Here is a 16,349-nt window from a genome sequence, read left to right as displayed (position 1 = left end):
AATAGAGCCTATATCTCGAGCAGGTCAGAGAATTATATTCGTTCTCCTGGAAAGGGTATCAGAAAGGAAAGTGTGGTCTCACACTGGCCTCTCTTCACTACTGCATTACTTTCAAGTTCTCTACCCAGAGATCTGCCTTGGTTTCACCTTGTTATTGTGTTGCTTCCACAGTTAATTTTAATACCTTCCTTTCCGTGTTCTCTGCAGCTCTGGAAGGCAAACGCATCACTCCAGGCTTGCAGCCAGACCCCAAAACACCACTGACGTACAATCACCCTGCTGGGGTATTTCAGCTGCTCAGAGCAGCAAGGGGATGTCCCACCCATACTCTTGCTATGCTCCTGTAGCAACACTGCTCAGAGAGATCACAACCTGGGTGCGCATGACCGCAGATCAGCTAATGTGTGTTTTGTTTCATGCATCTCTTTTGACGATGCTGATATGAGGGGGTAAGTAAGGATCAGCTCAAACAATTCCCTGCAGATAGCTCCCTGTGATCCTCAGGTATCACGTGCTTCTGCGAGCATGACAGTAAGACCAGCAGGACACGACCAAGTGGCTTCATCCCCTGTTCCATTTGGAGACCCAAATGATGCCAGATTTTTAGGAGCATACCTGAGTACGCTTGTACGACCCAACACGGTGGTTTTACTGGCTTTACACTATTACTGCTAATCAAGGAGGATATCCCAGCAACACATTAATTCAACTCCACAGCTTTGCTTACCTTCATTCACACTCTGACAGTGAGTGATGAGTAACCCTTATTTAAGAGATGGTTGTACTTTTATTCATAACACACAACATGCTGCTTCTGAGGAGAAACCAGAACCCAGTAAGAAAAGCACAAACCCAACAGTTCGGTCGTTGCAATTTCCAGTTGGTTGGAACAGGCACATTCAATATCTTGGGTGAATAATAGTAACATTGAAAGCTTATCAAAACAAGCCCACGTCCCTTTGCTAGGTACAATTGGGAGTAAGCTGTGAGCAGAATTCTTACAGGGCAGAGACTGCATGGCCAACTTGCCCAGAAGTGGGGTACCGTCGCCTGCAGCACAGTAATGATGTCTAAAGCCTTGGGGCAGCTGCACTCCCAAGTTCCAGCTCGTGATGACTAGTTAAAAAGTTTTCCTGGGTTCCTCTCCCCACCCAGGTGGGTTTACCCACAGAAATACTCACCCCAAAGAGGTAAAAAGATTTTTAGCCAAAACCAGAAAAGATTATTTGTATCCGTTGACATTTTACATTCATGCATCGATCAGTGCTGAGCAGCAAGCATGTCAATCCCTTAATGTCACAGGCACGCCTTTATGGCCAGAAATATCCTATTTACTTGATCCAGCTTTCTTTTTATTATGGTAGTCAAAAAGTAATCACAACTAGATGTAAATCTCATATTTCTAAACTTATCAAGAGAAACTCAAGATTAAGGAGGACTGCACGAGGAAAAAGAAACCCAATTTAAGTGAAAAATGTTTGTAAGAGGAAACGTCAATATTACCTGAAAGCAGTTAAGTATTCTGTATCTCCCATCGGTGGATCAAGGCCACCAGTAAAGGCCATGTTAACATTGAAACCAACTCCTGCTCCTGTGCCAACCTGAAAAAGGGAGATGATGCTCTTAATTACACATATGGCAACAGCTACCTGCGGCAAGACACCACTGCTGTCTTAATATTCCTCCAGCTGAATATGGATTTTGATTCAAGAGCTCAATGGTAGTGAGGTTAATTTTTCCCTCTAAAGGAACCTGGTCCCCAAAACAAGAGTGAAAATAAAGCTCCTCCATGCTCTGATCTTTATGGGAGCTGCGGACCAGCGGTACTTGACTGCTGCTCACCCAAAAATCCGCCTCCTTATCAACTGGATCCTCTTCTTCTGCAGGAGACTGTGTTACATGCGATACTTTTCCTTAATTTGCTTTCAGCTTCATTCAGAAGCTTATTTTATATTTCATTACAGTTGCAACTGGGGGAAAACCCCCACAGTTTTAATCAGAGCGAGCTCCCCCTCTGCTGGGGAAAAACATGATGCACAGAGATTTTCACTGCTTGAGGGACACGTGGGTGGTAAATGCAAGTACCTGCCCACCCTTGCATCTACTGCAGACGTTCCCATCTGCACTGACTGCAAATACCTGAGAAAGGGGAAAACTGAAAAATAAACCAGAAGTTTCTAATAATTTGTTTTCCAAGAAGCAGGGCCATGTTTTCCCCATCCATATTGAAACCCCAGAGCCTGCGTTCAGTCCTTTCCTCAAGCAGGGACCTCTCAGGTGCCTGAGCACGGTGGCCATGAGCTCAGGCTGTGGGTCCCTAGGGACAGCAAGGGGGCTGGGCAGTAGCTGCTGACACCGACCACCAGCAGCTCCCCACAGGGTTCCGAGCATGCAGTTTGGATTTTGCAGGTGTTTTTTTTTTAAGGTCTCTGCATATGAATAGAAAAAATATTAAATTGAAAATTAATGTCTTAGAGAATATACAAGTCAGATAATTCAGGATAAATAAAGCTGCAGGGCTCCTGTTGCACATTATTCCTTGAATCAGTGCTAATACTGCTGGCGAAAAAACCCACCGTGGATGGATGAACCCCCTGTGGTATTTAACCATCTGTGGCTTTAATTGTATTTATTTTGTACTCTTTGCTTTATTCACTCTGGAATGACACATCTCAAAATTACTGTAAATGGTTAAATACAGAGCGGATGGTATAGCCTAGTGTTTCCTTACAACACTAGATATTTTGTAAACCAGATTACTAGGTTATTAAAAGGTCAGCAAAAAAGTAGGTCTGAGGCCTTTGCATATCCTGAAGCAGAAATTAAGCCTGATGCAAGGGGCTGCTGTACATTCACTGCAACGGTAGTACACAAACAGGGTACTGAAGCAGTATCATGGCACATTTGAGTTTCTTTAAAAATGGAAATGAAAACATTAATGTTTGCTGAATCCGAGAATGTAAAATTGACAGGGTAAGAACTCTAGGATTTTCAGGTGTAATCTGAAGTGCCCTGGAATACACAAAACTAAGTATTCCATATAATTTCCCTTTGATAAATCACTCTGGAAGGACAATTATTTCCTGCTAGCCTAGTGGGAAAGGAAGGATGCAATGGATGTAGGAGCATCCATCCAGAGTTCAGGGAGAAAGGTCTCCCAGCTTCAACGGCTGAGCCCTTCTGCTGCAGGCTGCAAGAACGCCACCAGGAACCGGTGGATCTGGTCCAGCAGCATCAGTGACCAGTGCTTAAATCCCACATTGGAGCTGTGCAATGTGAACGCAGCAGTGGCAGTGAGCGACGCCTCAGCAGGGCCAGGAGACGGGGAGGTGGACAGGCTCCAAGGCCATGGCAGGAAACCTGAGTGCTGGTGGCACAGCCACAGACAGCCTGTTCCTCCTGCATCTAAGAAACAACTTATGCCTGTAATCCTGAAAAGTACACAGAGTGCTGGGACAGCTGGCAAAGGGTCCCTCTGGAACAGGTTGTCCTGTAAGGGTTGGAGAGCCTAATTGCATTGACTCATTCTCTCCTCATTAGCCAAGGCGCGTGCTTTCCAGCTCGCAGGGCAGGACACAATGCCCATGGCTGTTAGGACTTGGACGAGAAGGCACGGAACGCACAAACCCGAGCGATGTGTTCCCAAAGGGGCACTAACAAGCACGAGCGTGGGAGCGGTGGCAGGAGCTTCTCTCCAAGCCTTGCTTGGCAGAGGGTCCCTGAGATTTTGGGGGGCACCTGAATCCCAGCCCCGAGCAGGTTCTATCAGACATAGACAGATGCTGTGTCAGTGCTAGCACCCTTACCTCGTCAGGAGCACCGCTGCCTGGAAAGAAGTTCCCATCATCATAGCGATGTAGTGAAATATAAAGAACATTAGGATCATTGTAGAAAGCTTGCTGAGTACCATTCCCGTGGTGAACATCCTTTGGGGACAGAGATTACATGAGGGAGGTTAGCACCTTGGTAAAAATGCAGATGAAAGCCATCAACTTGGGATTCAGAGGGGTTTTCTTTGCTGTTGTGCTTCATTTTCCGCACTTCTCTGATGTGGCTGAAGTAGTTTATTGCAAATCAAACCTGCTTTGCACTGGCTTCAGATTAGACTCCTTGTTTAACACACGGGATAAATGGGGGTAAACACAGTCCCAAGTGTATATCAAAACTGAGGACAGGATTAATTTACTGGGATGGAGAGAATTGGATTCATACCCTATCTTGCGGGACAGAGAGACTATATTAGTTACCCCAGATTTGCATCTTTAATCAGTTTGCAGGGTGACCACTGATACAAGTGTCCAGCAAAGCTGTACTGGACCCAAAAAGGTTAAACAACATAAACCCACGACCCAGATCTCCTATTGCATTGCTGCTTGGTGAAGAAATGCAGCCTGCAACCGGACGGGTATTAAAAATGCCCCTTTGTGACATGAAAGACAGTTGGTGGGAAGTCAGGAAGAGGATGTCCATCTGGTAGGTCAAAAAGACAAATACATCAATTTTAACTTGCAGGTCTAGTCCATGGGAGACCTGTGGCAATTAATCAAAACTCCTGGCTGCCACCCAGCAACTCAAATGCCTTCTCAGCCACATAAAGAAATTTCTAAATCTATTAAAAAACCCCAAACTAATACAACTATCAGCCACATTTTAAAATCTATACATCACCACAGCAAAATCCCAAACAAGCTCTTTCTCAACTCCGCTACGCTGTCTGAAGAGAATTCCACTGTCTCGTTCCAATTTAGAGATCACTTTTGACTGCCTGCCTACTCGCACAGAGGCTGTGCTGGCCCAGAAGCGGGACACCGAGACCATCCAGACCAATGGTCAAGCCATGTAACCTGTCCTCAGATCTCAAAAGGAAAGGTGGGATGGACCAGTTAATGTTCCAACTTTCAGAAAAAAAATAAAAGCCCACCACGGTCTGCAGTTACCCATCCCTGAGACTGCACGAAGGGCTTGTTTTAGAAAGCAACTACTTGTAATTACAACTTCATTCTGAAAACTATGGGCACTGTGAAAATTCTTTCTTTTATTAAAACAGTTCAACGAAAAACCTCAAACTTTAAAAACCAAATTTTGGCTTGCAGACCACAGGCAACAATTTTTTTCACCAAATTACAAAGTCAGGGTTACCCTTGCAAGAAAAAAAAACCCAAAAAACCAACCACAACAGAAAAATGTCTACCTGCTCTCCTGAGGGGTAAGAACTGGCAATTACTCACCCAGTCCACTATAAGGATTTTGCTAACGTTCAGCCTTTGCTGGAGCAGCTTGGCTGCAATTGCCACGGAGTTGAAATAGCAGAAACCCCTGGAGGTGATGAGAAGGGGGAGACAAGAGGAAAAGGAGAGGTGTTAATTATAGGTTTCCTTGGTCCCAATGCATCTGTTACCTAGATATAACACAGTAGGAAAAAATTTCTTCTGCTCTCACTTTTCTTTTCTCCCTGGAATTGCACGTGTGCTCAGAGACACAAAATAGCCACACAGCAGCAGGTGTCCTGCGATCTCTCTGGAAATGGGGAACATTTCACACTTGCCCATGCCTGCTGCAATGAGATGCTGCTCGGTGCCAGCTGCCCAGGGGACCTCCAGCGCTGCACGCGAGGGAAGCGGACAAGAGCAGATGGGGAGAGGACGTGGCAAGAAGGAAAGGAAGGGAAAGGACCTGGGGTCAGAGCACTATGGTGCATTGGTGGGGAGGGAGTGGACATGCCCAGAGAGGCCTCAAAACGCTGGGTCAAGGGGAATTCAACAGCAAGCACTCATCTCCCGCCAAAGAGTGCCGAAGGACCCAAGACACGAAACTTCAGCACACATTAAGCCAGATACACAAAGGCAACACGATTTATGCACAGGGCCCTGATCTGAAAACAGTCTGATGGCAAAACCCCTGCTATATTAAACCCATGCAAGATGCCCAACTTCAGCTTTTGCTTTGTGAAGCCCTCCCACTCTGAGACACTCCTAATCCAGTGTTGTCACCCCAAGACACAGTTATGTTTGCTATTACTACTATTAGTTGCGTACCCTTGCTTTCCTCACATTGGAAGAGCCATCAGCATTTAATTTAAAACCATTCACAAGAGTAAAGCAAATAAAAGCATCAGTGCTTTTTCAAAGCATGACTGTAACATTGGTTCTTGCTAAAAAAAATACCCACCCCGACACAACTGAGCAGAAGTTTGCCCTCTTCCACAGAATTAGTGGGAGCGCTGAATATAACACTGTCCAGCACATCAATCAGCAAGGAATTCTGCAATGATAACCTAACAAACTACCTCTCTGATGTCCAGCTGCCGATCACACAACAGATGAACACTGATGCAAGTTAATAAAGCACATACGCATACTTACATGGGTGTGCTCTCTTCTGCGTGGTGACCCGGAGGCCGAACAACAGCAAATCCATTCTAGACAGAAAAAATAAGAAAAGGAAAAAGTGAGACAGAAGGGAAGGATTATCACACAAAGACGGATGTAGAGTTTGCAGCCAGAAGCATTAATTCTGCTTTGGAACTATGTAGTTGTTCTCGATGGTTTTCTCGCAAGACCATAGCAGTGGATGATGCTCTCCCTCATTTTGGAGTGGGGAAAAAAAGTCCACATGAATTTCATGGGAACTGGTTGGTACTGCATTTCCTTCCATAGAGGGGGAAAAAAAAATTCCTTATGAAGTTACTGAAACAGCAAACGGGCTGGCCCAGCTGAAGGCAACAGCAAGACCCTCAGATAACACTGGAATAGTGATTTCATTTGCTGCTCTGGTTTCTTTCTTCCTTTTAATCGGTGCGTAAGAACATTCACCAGGAGTCTGTTGTTCACTTGCTGATATCCTTAAAGATTTTTATGACTAAAGCCAGATGGTGCCATTAAAATGAAGCTAACTGGACCTCCTGCATAACACAGCCCTGAGCAGAGTCCTGTACAGAGCCTCTATCAAAGCCAAGTGTTATTTTCATACCAACCTTCAGTTCTCCTGTGGCTACTTTGAAAACGAGCTCAATGACACAGCCCACAGCCAGGCGAGCGGCACCAGACGAGTGAACTTCGTTCCAAATTGTGTCACTGTCGACCTAATGGAGACACACAGCAACCACATTTAGGAGCAACACGGACAGCCAGCAAACAGACCTATGTTTTACAAAGAAAGTTACTCATATGTATTGAATATATAAATGCATTAACTGCATTAAGTTTAAAAGCATTACATTGCAGACCTGATCTTGGCAGTACTGGGGCTGGGACCCTACCATGACTGTAACATCACCACTACCGAGTGTCCATCCAACCAAATGATGCTTGAGATGACTGTTTGCAACAGCTCTGCAATGCTAAAGGGTCAGTGCCTTAACAGAGGAGCAAATTCAGCATCTCCAGCACTGCAAATTTGCATGTGTCTCCTACCAACATCACAGTATCAGTATATCTTTTAATTGCTGGAGGAAACTGATCCCAGATGAAACAAAAAAGGTTTACAAAATCATTCAACGATTCTATAAAATAAAACACAATAAAGAAGGATTTCTAACAATGGGCATTTAAAAGATGCCTGCCCAGGACTAGCAGGGTAAGGTTACGTGGACAGCAGCTTCCCTGGGGAGCCATAAGATCAACTCTGTCTCATCAAAGCTAACAGCAGACCTTCAACATCTAGCTGCTGACTACAGGCATTTATTTCAATGCTCAATATTTGACAGGACCACCATCCTCTATATTTTCTCCCTGAAAATGTGCAAATACGCCAAAGGCAAGGCAAGGCACTCTGCAAACATCCCCACGTTGTTATTATATGAGGTCACGTCCTAATTTAAACAAAAAGTGAGAAGCGTTGGCATTTACCACACTCATCCCAACAACTGTACGAAGACAAGATTAGTTTGCAGACATGTGATGAAATGCCTGTTCCTTTTTTTTACTGCCACTCAGCTGCGACTCTGCAGAGAGCAGAGGGGGAAGGACAGCTCCCGAGGGGCTGCTTCCAGCCTGAAGCTCTGGATCTCCTCCGCTGCACCCCCGGCCGTCCTGCATGCAGTGATGAAAGCAAAGCTTGTTTGCTTCTTGCCAGTCACAGCCTTTGCAAAAGCCAGATTGCTGGGACTGTCCCATGTCAAGGCCAGCTCAGCTGCCTGGGAACAGCATAGGATAAATGTAACGTTTCGCAGTGTGAAGGATCAGCTATTTTTCACATATTACTTTGCTGAGCCTATTTATAGAAACAATGGCAAAGAAGAAGGAAAGAAAGAGCTACTTGCTTTGTCTGGCACCCGGTCTGCTCACTGAGCTGCAGGGAGATGCAAGTGACCCCACAGAAGATTGATCCACCTCCTTCATGGCTGTGCTAAGGCCAGTGGAGATGGTGCCAGGTCCATTATCAGGGACAGCTTCTGGCAGCATCTGTCCCGAGGATGCTTTTGAAGTTACAGTAAACCAAGAAGCATTTGGAGAATACCAAAAAGCCATGTCCATGCGGTAATGCTGCCAATATGTGCACCGTTTCAGACTCTGCAGAAAGCCACTGCACCGGTGGTAAAGCCTTACAGTGACTATTTGGGGTACAAGGGCTCCCCCAGGCCCCCATAAATTTGAGCAGTAACATGGGAACAGAAGCACGATGGGGTCTGAGTTATGCACAGCTCCAGGAGTCCTGGGTCAGTACTGCACACATGCAGGAGAAGGGACTGATCTGACCACATCCCTCCAAAAGCCCCTAGCAAGGCAGGAAGATGGCCAAGATGCTGCTTCTCCCCACTGACCAGCACGTTAAGTTTCTGTGGGGGTCTGTCTTTGGGCTCTCATTGGCAGTTCTGTAAAAACATTATGGGATGGTCACGCTGCTTTGCAGTCAGGATGGCACTGCTACATTCCCTCAGGGGATCCAGCAGTCTTCATCCCCAGATCCTCTCCCACCAGTATCTGTGAGTGGGAGACACTCATGGTTTATACAACACAAAACATCTATTTGCCTTTTGCCAAGTGCTGACCACCTCAGTGCCCTCAGTCTCTGCTCAAGCGCAGTCTGGGCTGAGTGTGTCTAACCTATCTTTCTTGGTCTTGAAAAAAAAAATGCCACAGGACACCAGCAGCTAAAAGCTTCCCTCTCTGCCTGGCCGCAGCAAGTACCAGGCCCCTTCCACGGATACAGAATTACAGAGGGCCACCTTCATTCACCATGAGGCACCGGAGGAATGGAAATACAAACCCCCAGAATTCACATATCCTAAGCACGGCTTTACCTAAGGGTTCCACAGACCCTCGGACCCCCTCCGATGTCTGATCATGCCAGCCCTCTCCATAAAGCATGCAGAAATCACTGGTGCCTGAGCCAAGTACCGCCACGTTCAGGCCCTTTGATGCCTGCAGAAACCAGGCTTGTGTTGGCAGCGTTTCAAGAAGAATGAGGAGGGCAAGACAGAATGCTTTTAAAGAGTTGTTATTTCTGCAGAAAGAAGTTAAGTACTTTGAAAAAGGCATTCCACCTGTGATTTTGAAGCTAATTTCATGCCCCCACACTCAGCTCCCCAGCAGGAGGAGGACCGGGGTCCAGAGATGTTTGCTGCCGCCCGCAAGCTCTCCACTGCTCCATCCCATGTGCAAACATCTCCAAGATAAGGATTTAACACCCAGGCACCTTCCCCAGAACGGATGTCTGGAGACCACTGGGCCCTACTCCAAGGCAGCACTTCATCATCTGTAACTCTAAGTGTTTGAACAGTCCCACTGAAGCCATCAGTGCTCTGCAGCAGAGGGGCGTAGGCCCTGCCATGGTGGAAAATGTTATTAATGTGGCCCTGAGCTGGACTGCTCTCCAGCTCTGAAGCTGCTGCTGTTTGGTGCATGGGCTGCTGTTGACCCCGCCATCATTCCTGAATTCTGAAGTTCATTACAGGGGAGACGCTATTTGGCTTTCCCTGCCTCTGAGCTCTTTGATGTAGCTGCCATCACAGGAGTTGTTGCTGGGACAGCACATCAAGCCTTACCATCTGGAAGGACTTTATGGAGAGAGGAAGCATATTTCTTGCCTTTTGTTGATCCATCAGCGTGTATTTCTCTTTTTTTCTCCCGAGCTGGAGGATACAACTGCGTCAGAGATACTGAGTCTTCCACATCTGCCGCTGTTGGATGAAGAGCAGTTGTCCTGCTCAGCTCTTGAGAATAATATTAATGCCTGTCTCTTTTTTCTTGAGAATAATATTAATGCCTTGCTCATTCCAATAAAGAAGCTGCTGTTTCTGTTAGGTGAGCCCGTAGGAGAGGGCTCCTTTAGAGGTGGGGAGAGGGAATTCAGTGCCTAAGACCTGCCGCAGGCTCTTAACTGTCGCAGCATGTACTGTTATTAGAAAATTATGAGGGAATGCAGAAACGGAAGGGTCAACAGGTTGATGCAGGCTGTCTTTTATGAGGAATGTCTAAGATGTTTCAGTGTCAAACCCAAAACAGTTGTCTTTCCTTGTAAACTTGAAATCTTTATCGATATACACAGTGAGGTTCCTGCTCGCACTCTACTAATGTGTTAGTATACTCTACTAATGTGCAGGTCTTTCCAAATGAAATGAGTGTTGTACAAAAAGTTTCATTATTCTGATCTTTTCTTTAGCTGAATAACTACACAGATAAGAAATAAAGCACAGGGACAGGGCTGAGACAAGCTGTACCGCAGCTCCAGACCCTGCAAAGCAAAGGGAGCGAAGGAGTTCCACTTTTCCCTCATCACTGCTCATCATCATGCTTAGGTGACAGCAGCACACAGTCTGTGCTGCCAGCCAGCTGGTCTTACCTAACCGTATCTCCTGCTACTCTAAAGCACTGATTAAATAACCATGCTCACATTTTGTTCTTCTAAGACTTGCTAATTAGTATTTTCTCATTTCCATTCCATGGAAGTCCTTTTCGTTGTCTCTGCTTTGCAATAATGTACTTTGCTTGTACAGGTAAAGACTTTTATACACTCTAATCAAGACCTTACAACCAAAAATAGTGTAATGTATTCAGGAAAAGATCAAAACCATTAAAAACCACTTTTTAAAGACAGAGATCTTCAGACGTTTTTAGAACGAGCACAGAAAAAGAAAATACTACACACGAAAGAACACAAAGTTACTAGCGATCCTCAGATCGAGTCTTTGAGTGTTTTGAAGAATTTGGATGCAAGTATGCTGGAACAATTTTGCAGATTTTCAAAGCTTGAACTCCTTTCTCCAAAATCTTCTAATTATCCTGGATGAGGTAACCCTCCGGTGCATAGAAGTCATACATTAAGAAAATAATGTGCTGCAGAGAAGTGAAGGTAACATCCTAAGTAAAAATACTCTTTATGGCACTTGCAGATGCTGCTGAAGATCAGCAGGAATAAATTACTGTTGCTTAAATCAGAGCTCACATCTGTTGATATAAGTGCTTCTGTGCTTTCTTCTTTTCCTGCCACAGTCAGATGATTGCAGATGGGAGAGGTTTGTTAGCGGCAGCTATGGTGATGTGAAGGCTTCTTTGTATAAAGCAAATTAGGAAAAAAAAATAATAAAAATGACAAGAGTTTCCAAGCACCAGGGAAAAAATTTACGCTTTTTCTCATTGATTGCAAATCACTGTGACTTAGTTGTTAAGAGAGAGATCGAAAGGTGTTAGTTGATGAAGTGATTTGCTCAAAACTTCTTCCTGCTTCTTCACTCTAACTCCCTTTGTCTCGCTGGCTGGTAAGAACAACTCACAGTTACCCAAGTGCCTGACATCATCCTTCATCCCGGCGCTTAACAGCTCTTCAGGGGCTTTGCCTCCCTAAGCCGCCCTACATTGCCTTTCAGATCCATCTATTCTTTTAAGCTACATCACATCCCTGACGGAAGAGAATTGCGTTTAATTATTTACAGAGAAATAACTCTGATCCAAGCTTTCCAGCCCATAATTTCGTGTGTCACCCTCAGCTCCTGAATTGTAAGCAAAAGCAATCATTCAGCTTTTACCTGCTCCAGGCCAGTCCCTCTCCTGCCCACCGGCATTATTTAGCATCCAACACTGAATTTCATGTGCTGCATTACTATTTAGTTTCTTGTTATCATGTCACCTTCTGTACTGCTTTGCAGGCAACTTTTGCTTTGATGACTCTAAATTTAATACCGTCAGCAAAGGACACTTGCTTATGAACCATCCCCTGTTTTGCAACTTTTCAGTGCCTCTGGGGGACTAACTCTGACCACTATTTCTAATCTTCTGACTGGTAATAAATCCAAGATAGAACCAGTCCCACCTTATTCTCCTAATTTTTGAAAAGTTGGTGGGTTTTCTTCTTTTCTTTTTTTCTTTCTTGCATCATATTTACTCCTTGAAAAGCATTTGGCAGACCAGTATCAAGCTTTCCAGGGAAAATTGTCCTTATGAAGCAGTCAGCCGGCTGGAACGCCATCCAGCGTCATGGTGAGCTGAATGCAAAAATCCACGAAGCATCCTCTAGACTGCACTTATTATGTGACAGAGAAAATGAAACCTGTGCTGAAATAAATCCCTTCTCCTCCAAATCTGGGCTACAAACCACAGGTAGTTGAGATAATGTCCTACAGGTGCTCTGATCATCATGTGTACCTCATGTTCCTCCACCATCAGGAAATATTCACCAGTACGAAGTGACTGGAGCCTACACAAACTTCTTACAGCACCAGGGCTGCCTCTCTACAACCTTCTCAACTTGCAAGAAAAAGGTAAACCAGAGACTGATTACTGCTCAGCGATAAGTAATGTTCTGCTAACCTGGCAATCTTGAACAAGGGAGAGTCTAAATAAAACTTCATCACTCCAAAAAGCTGTATGGCCACCTTGCCGCTTGACAGTGGCCTGCGAAGCATCAGCAGAAAAACACCCCTTAAGCTCTCTTGCTAGAACAATTTGAAATAATTTCTTTATACCATAACAAGCACTCAATCTCCCAGCAGTATTCACATGCTGAAATTTCTCAGATTTACATTACACCTCACGCTAAAATTCTTTATAACTGGTGGTTTACCCCAGGCTCTGATTTTTTTAAAGTATTTTTTTCTGATTTCCTTGGAAAAAAAAAAAATGATGACATGCATCTCGAAAATGTCTTGTCATCCTCTTCGGTGCAGAAAATAATTTGGTTTTCATCTGCTACTGCAAGGCGTGCTCTGTGGCCCCAGCTAAGATCCCACTATAGGGCTTCTTCCAACAGTTTCCCGTAGCAAATTAAATCAAGAGCAACTTGTCTCGCAGAACTGGCACGCTAACAAAGGCTGCAGTTTTCCCTCTATTTCTTCAATAAACATTACCACACTGCTAAGCCAGCTTTCTTGACAAACCTCACACTTTGAAAGACAGTAGAAAATTAGGTTGAAAGGACCTTGTGAGATGACCGTACGTCTCTCCTACCCCAAAGGAGATGGTCTATGCCTCAACCCCTCCAGAGCACGTACAAGTGCAAAGGACTTAATAAGCTATAGCCAATTGTTCTGTACCATAGCCTCATTTCCCCTACAAATGTACAGCTGGGCTGTAGGTATTAATTAGAAACGCACCCCAAAAACAGTGAAGACCATGTTTTCCTGCACCAGCCAAGAAGGCAGCAGAAATACGCAGTCAGCACTGTACCCCGAGGTAACTGGGGAAGGATAACCAAGCACAACAACAGAAAGCCATTTAAAAAAATAAATGAATAGATCCGACTATCATGTAGTTGTTACTAGTAAATTACTGGTTTTAAAAAGCTTTTCCTTGAAAACATGAAAATTATCTGTTAGGATTGCTAACACACTGTATGAAAGCCAGCAAACGTTTTATTTAATATTAAATGGTCTGTGGAGAGAACTGACCAGCAAGTTGCCTGCAAACGCTATCTTTATTACAAGCGTATTGATAATACCCACGCAGTGGCGTTTCCTGCCTTGATTTAGGATTTAATGCAAGACTTCTGGGACCGCGCTAGGCTCAGGCACTGTCTCTACTTGTTACCATTCAGACTTCATTTGCAAATGATAATTTTTGCTTTGAATGGCATGCCTGACTGCAGGGCAGAGTAAATCCAAACCTTTTCAACTCTAGCCAAAAATTTGCCATGAATTAGGAGACTGCAGCATATTTACAATACAAAATAAAATATCTCTACGAGTGCTCAGCAGTGGCGGTATGAATAAACGCCGATTATTCTTTTTTTTTTTTTTTTTTTTGATGGGATAATTTTCAAAGCAGCGATTTTGCAAAGACTCAGGAAGAAAACAATTTTGTTTCATTTCCATAACAGAATCCAGACCTCTAAATTCAACCTCACGAGCTACAATTATGCATAAGAACTACCACTGTGAATTTTCAAACACAATGCCTTTTATTGTCTCTTCTCATTCTTTTCCCTTCCTGTTCTCTGAGTTTTTCTGTACTGTCACCCTCCACAGAAACTTTCGAGCAGAAAGTCTGACTTGAAACCTGAAAACTTGAAAGTTTTCCTTTCAAAGGAAAACAACACAAACCTTCAACACAAGGTATTTGGATGGTATTTGGATTTTTTTCAGCCTTATGGGAACAAACAACAACAAAAAATCTTCTTGTTATATGGACTCTTGACAGATGAAAACTAATGTTCAGCCTTTCCATGATGGATAGGGGGGTATTTTTCAGAATCCATCTGCGATTGTCCTGAAGCTCAAGAAACGAAAGATGCCAAATACTGAAAACTACAATTCCCTTGCGAGACGTTTCATTCGAGGACAGTAATGTAGCCCAGACACAAATGCAGCAAGTTACTATTTACAGGGACTTCCCAAGTATTGTCCTTCAATATCACAATTTTATTAATACGTTTTCCACCTGCACTAGGAGGCAGGCAGCTCTGAAGTACAAATACTGAAGATGAAACACCTACACAGCATGAGCAGCATGAAAAGCACATCTTGCTTTCTATGTAGAAAGCATTTTTGGATGCCAGGGTTGCTTTCAAATGTAGTAACCTCTAAGCCGTTAAACATCACTGCCTGGGAAATGAGGTTTCTCCTCCTAAAAGCCAGAGACGAAACATGCCTATGAATGTCACACACACTTCAGCTCTCCAAAACAGTTTAAAAATCTTCACGCTGCTTTTGAAGAAAGGCACGTGAGGCTGTCACTGCAATCCCGCACCCCAGGCAGACCCTGTTTATAAGTAACATCTGGTTGCAATTACCCACTTGATGGAATGCAAAGCAACAATTTTTGTTACCAATGGGACTGGGAGAACAAACAGGACATTATTTACACATTAAAGAGAGTACTCACCCCGACACCACCACAAGGAAGCCTGACAAACATCGACGTTAAAGAACCTGTAGGAAAATTGAAAAAAAAAAAAAAAAAAAAAAAAAAAAAAAAGGGCCCTGTAAGTCAGAAAGTCAAAGTTCACCAGATTTTGGTCCAATTTTATGGCAATGCCACAATCTTTCCAAACACAGCAACAGACTGGGGTTTTCTTGCAATTTCCAGAAAACACACAGCCAACCCTGCTACATACACAATGTACATGCTTGGGCTTGTTCAAAAGCCTTCCCAATATAAAAGCCTTCCATAAATCACTTATTTTTATACAAGAGTTTTTGTGCTGTCCTACATTTCAAGCAGTCATGCTGACTATAGATGATTGAGATGCTACCAACAAGTGCTCCGCATGTCTTCTCAGATGAACATTTTAATCCCTTTCAACCAAAGGAGGATAGAAAATCATAAAAAACACCCTAATTATCAGTCATCTGCAGTTACTAGAAGACTTTGGAGCGCATGAGCTTCATAAAAGAGGAAGACAAAAAATAAACCAGTGGCAAGCAAAGAAAACGTGTTTTGACTGAAAAAGCAAAGCCAACATTAAGAATTTGAGAAAAATGGAGAAAACCATCTGCAGGGCTAATTTTGCATCTGTAAGAATTGTAACATCACTTTCTGGGCTTGCATGTGAGCAAATTATCTCCCATTCAAAATTCTGCAGGTTTATAAACTATACTGAAACAAGAACACGCTGTCTCATATCCATCACCACCTTACGTGTATGACTTGTACGTGTGTCTATGCACCACAAGCAAATAGGAAGAAGGAAATATAGATGCTGCAAAAGATCTGGAGTACGCTGCCTAAGGTTCATTTGCTTGAGACCTATTGAAAATTAACAAAAGCTAATGGTGAAATAAACTGGGTTGAGTTTTTTTGTCCCCCACCAAAGCAGGTTCTTGTTCTGGTCATGCCTATACTGAAAGAATAAATTCCCTTAAAAGCTAACTACCAGTTTTGTAGAGTGTGAATTAGATGTGACAGCAGACAGACGTTACTGAGGGCCATGCTGGTGTCAAACGCATCGCAGACACATACGTTACCCCTGTGACTGAA

At 44.0% G+C, this 16,349-nt stretch overlaps 1 protein-coding gene across 14 annotated transcripts in view; it reads right to left on the bottom strand.

The window, feature by feature from the left end:
- HDAC4 (histone deacetylase 4) overlaps positions 1–16,349 on the bottom strand; it is a 267,150-nt gene that overhangs the window by 24,258 nt on the left and 226,543 nt on the right. For all 14 annotated transcript variants that reach the window (XM_055811564.1, XM_055811560.1, XM_055811563.1 and 11 more), the window contains 6 exons: positions 15,255–15,301; positions 6,974–7,081; positions 6,363–6,418; positions 5,229–5,316; positions 3,807–3,926; positions 1,504–1,601 (listed from right to left, as the gene is read on the bottom strand). In XM_055811564.1, the coding sequence (XP_055667539.1) occupies positions 1,504–1,601; positions 3,807–3,926; positions 5,229–5,316; positions 6,363–6,418; positions 6,974–7,081; positions 15,255–15,301 (517 nt within the window). The remainder of the gene's footprint in view (positions 1–1,503; positions 1,602–3,806; positions 3,927–5,228; positions 5,317–6,362; positions 6,419–6,973; positions 7,082–15,254; positions 15,302–16,349) is intronic.

This window comes from Falco peregrinus, chromosome 8 (genome assembly GCF_023634155.1).
Source record: "Falco peregrinus isolate bFalPer1 chromosome 8, bFalPer1.pri, whole genome shotgun sequence".
In the NCBI taxonomy this organism is placed as follows: Eukaryota; Metazoa; Chordata; class Aves; order Falconiformes; family Falconidae; genus Falco; species Falco peregrinus.
Note: the sequence above shows the minus strand (reverse complement) of the source record. Positions and strands in the feature narration are given on the sequence as shown.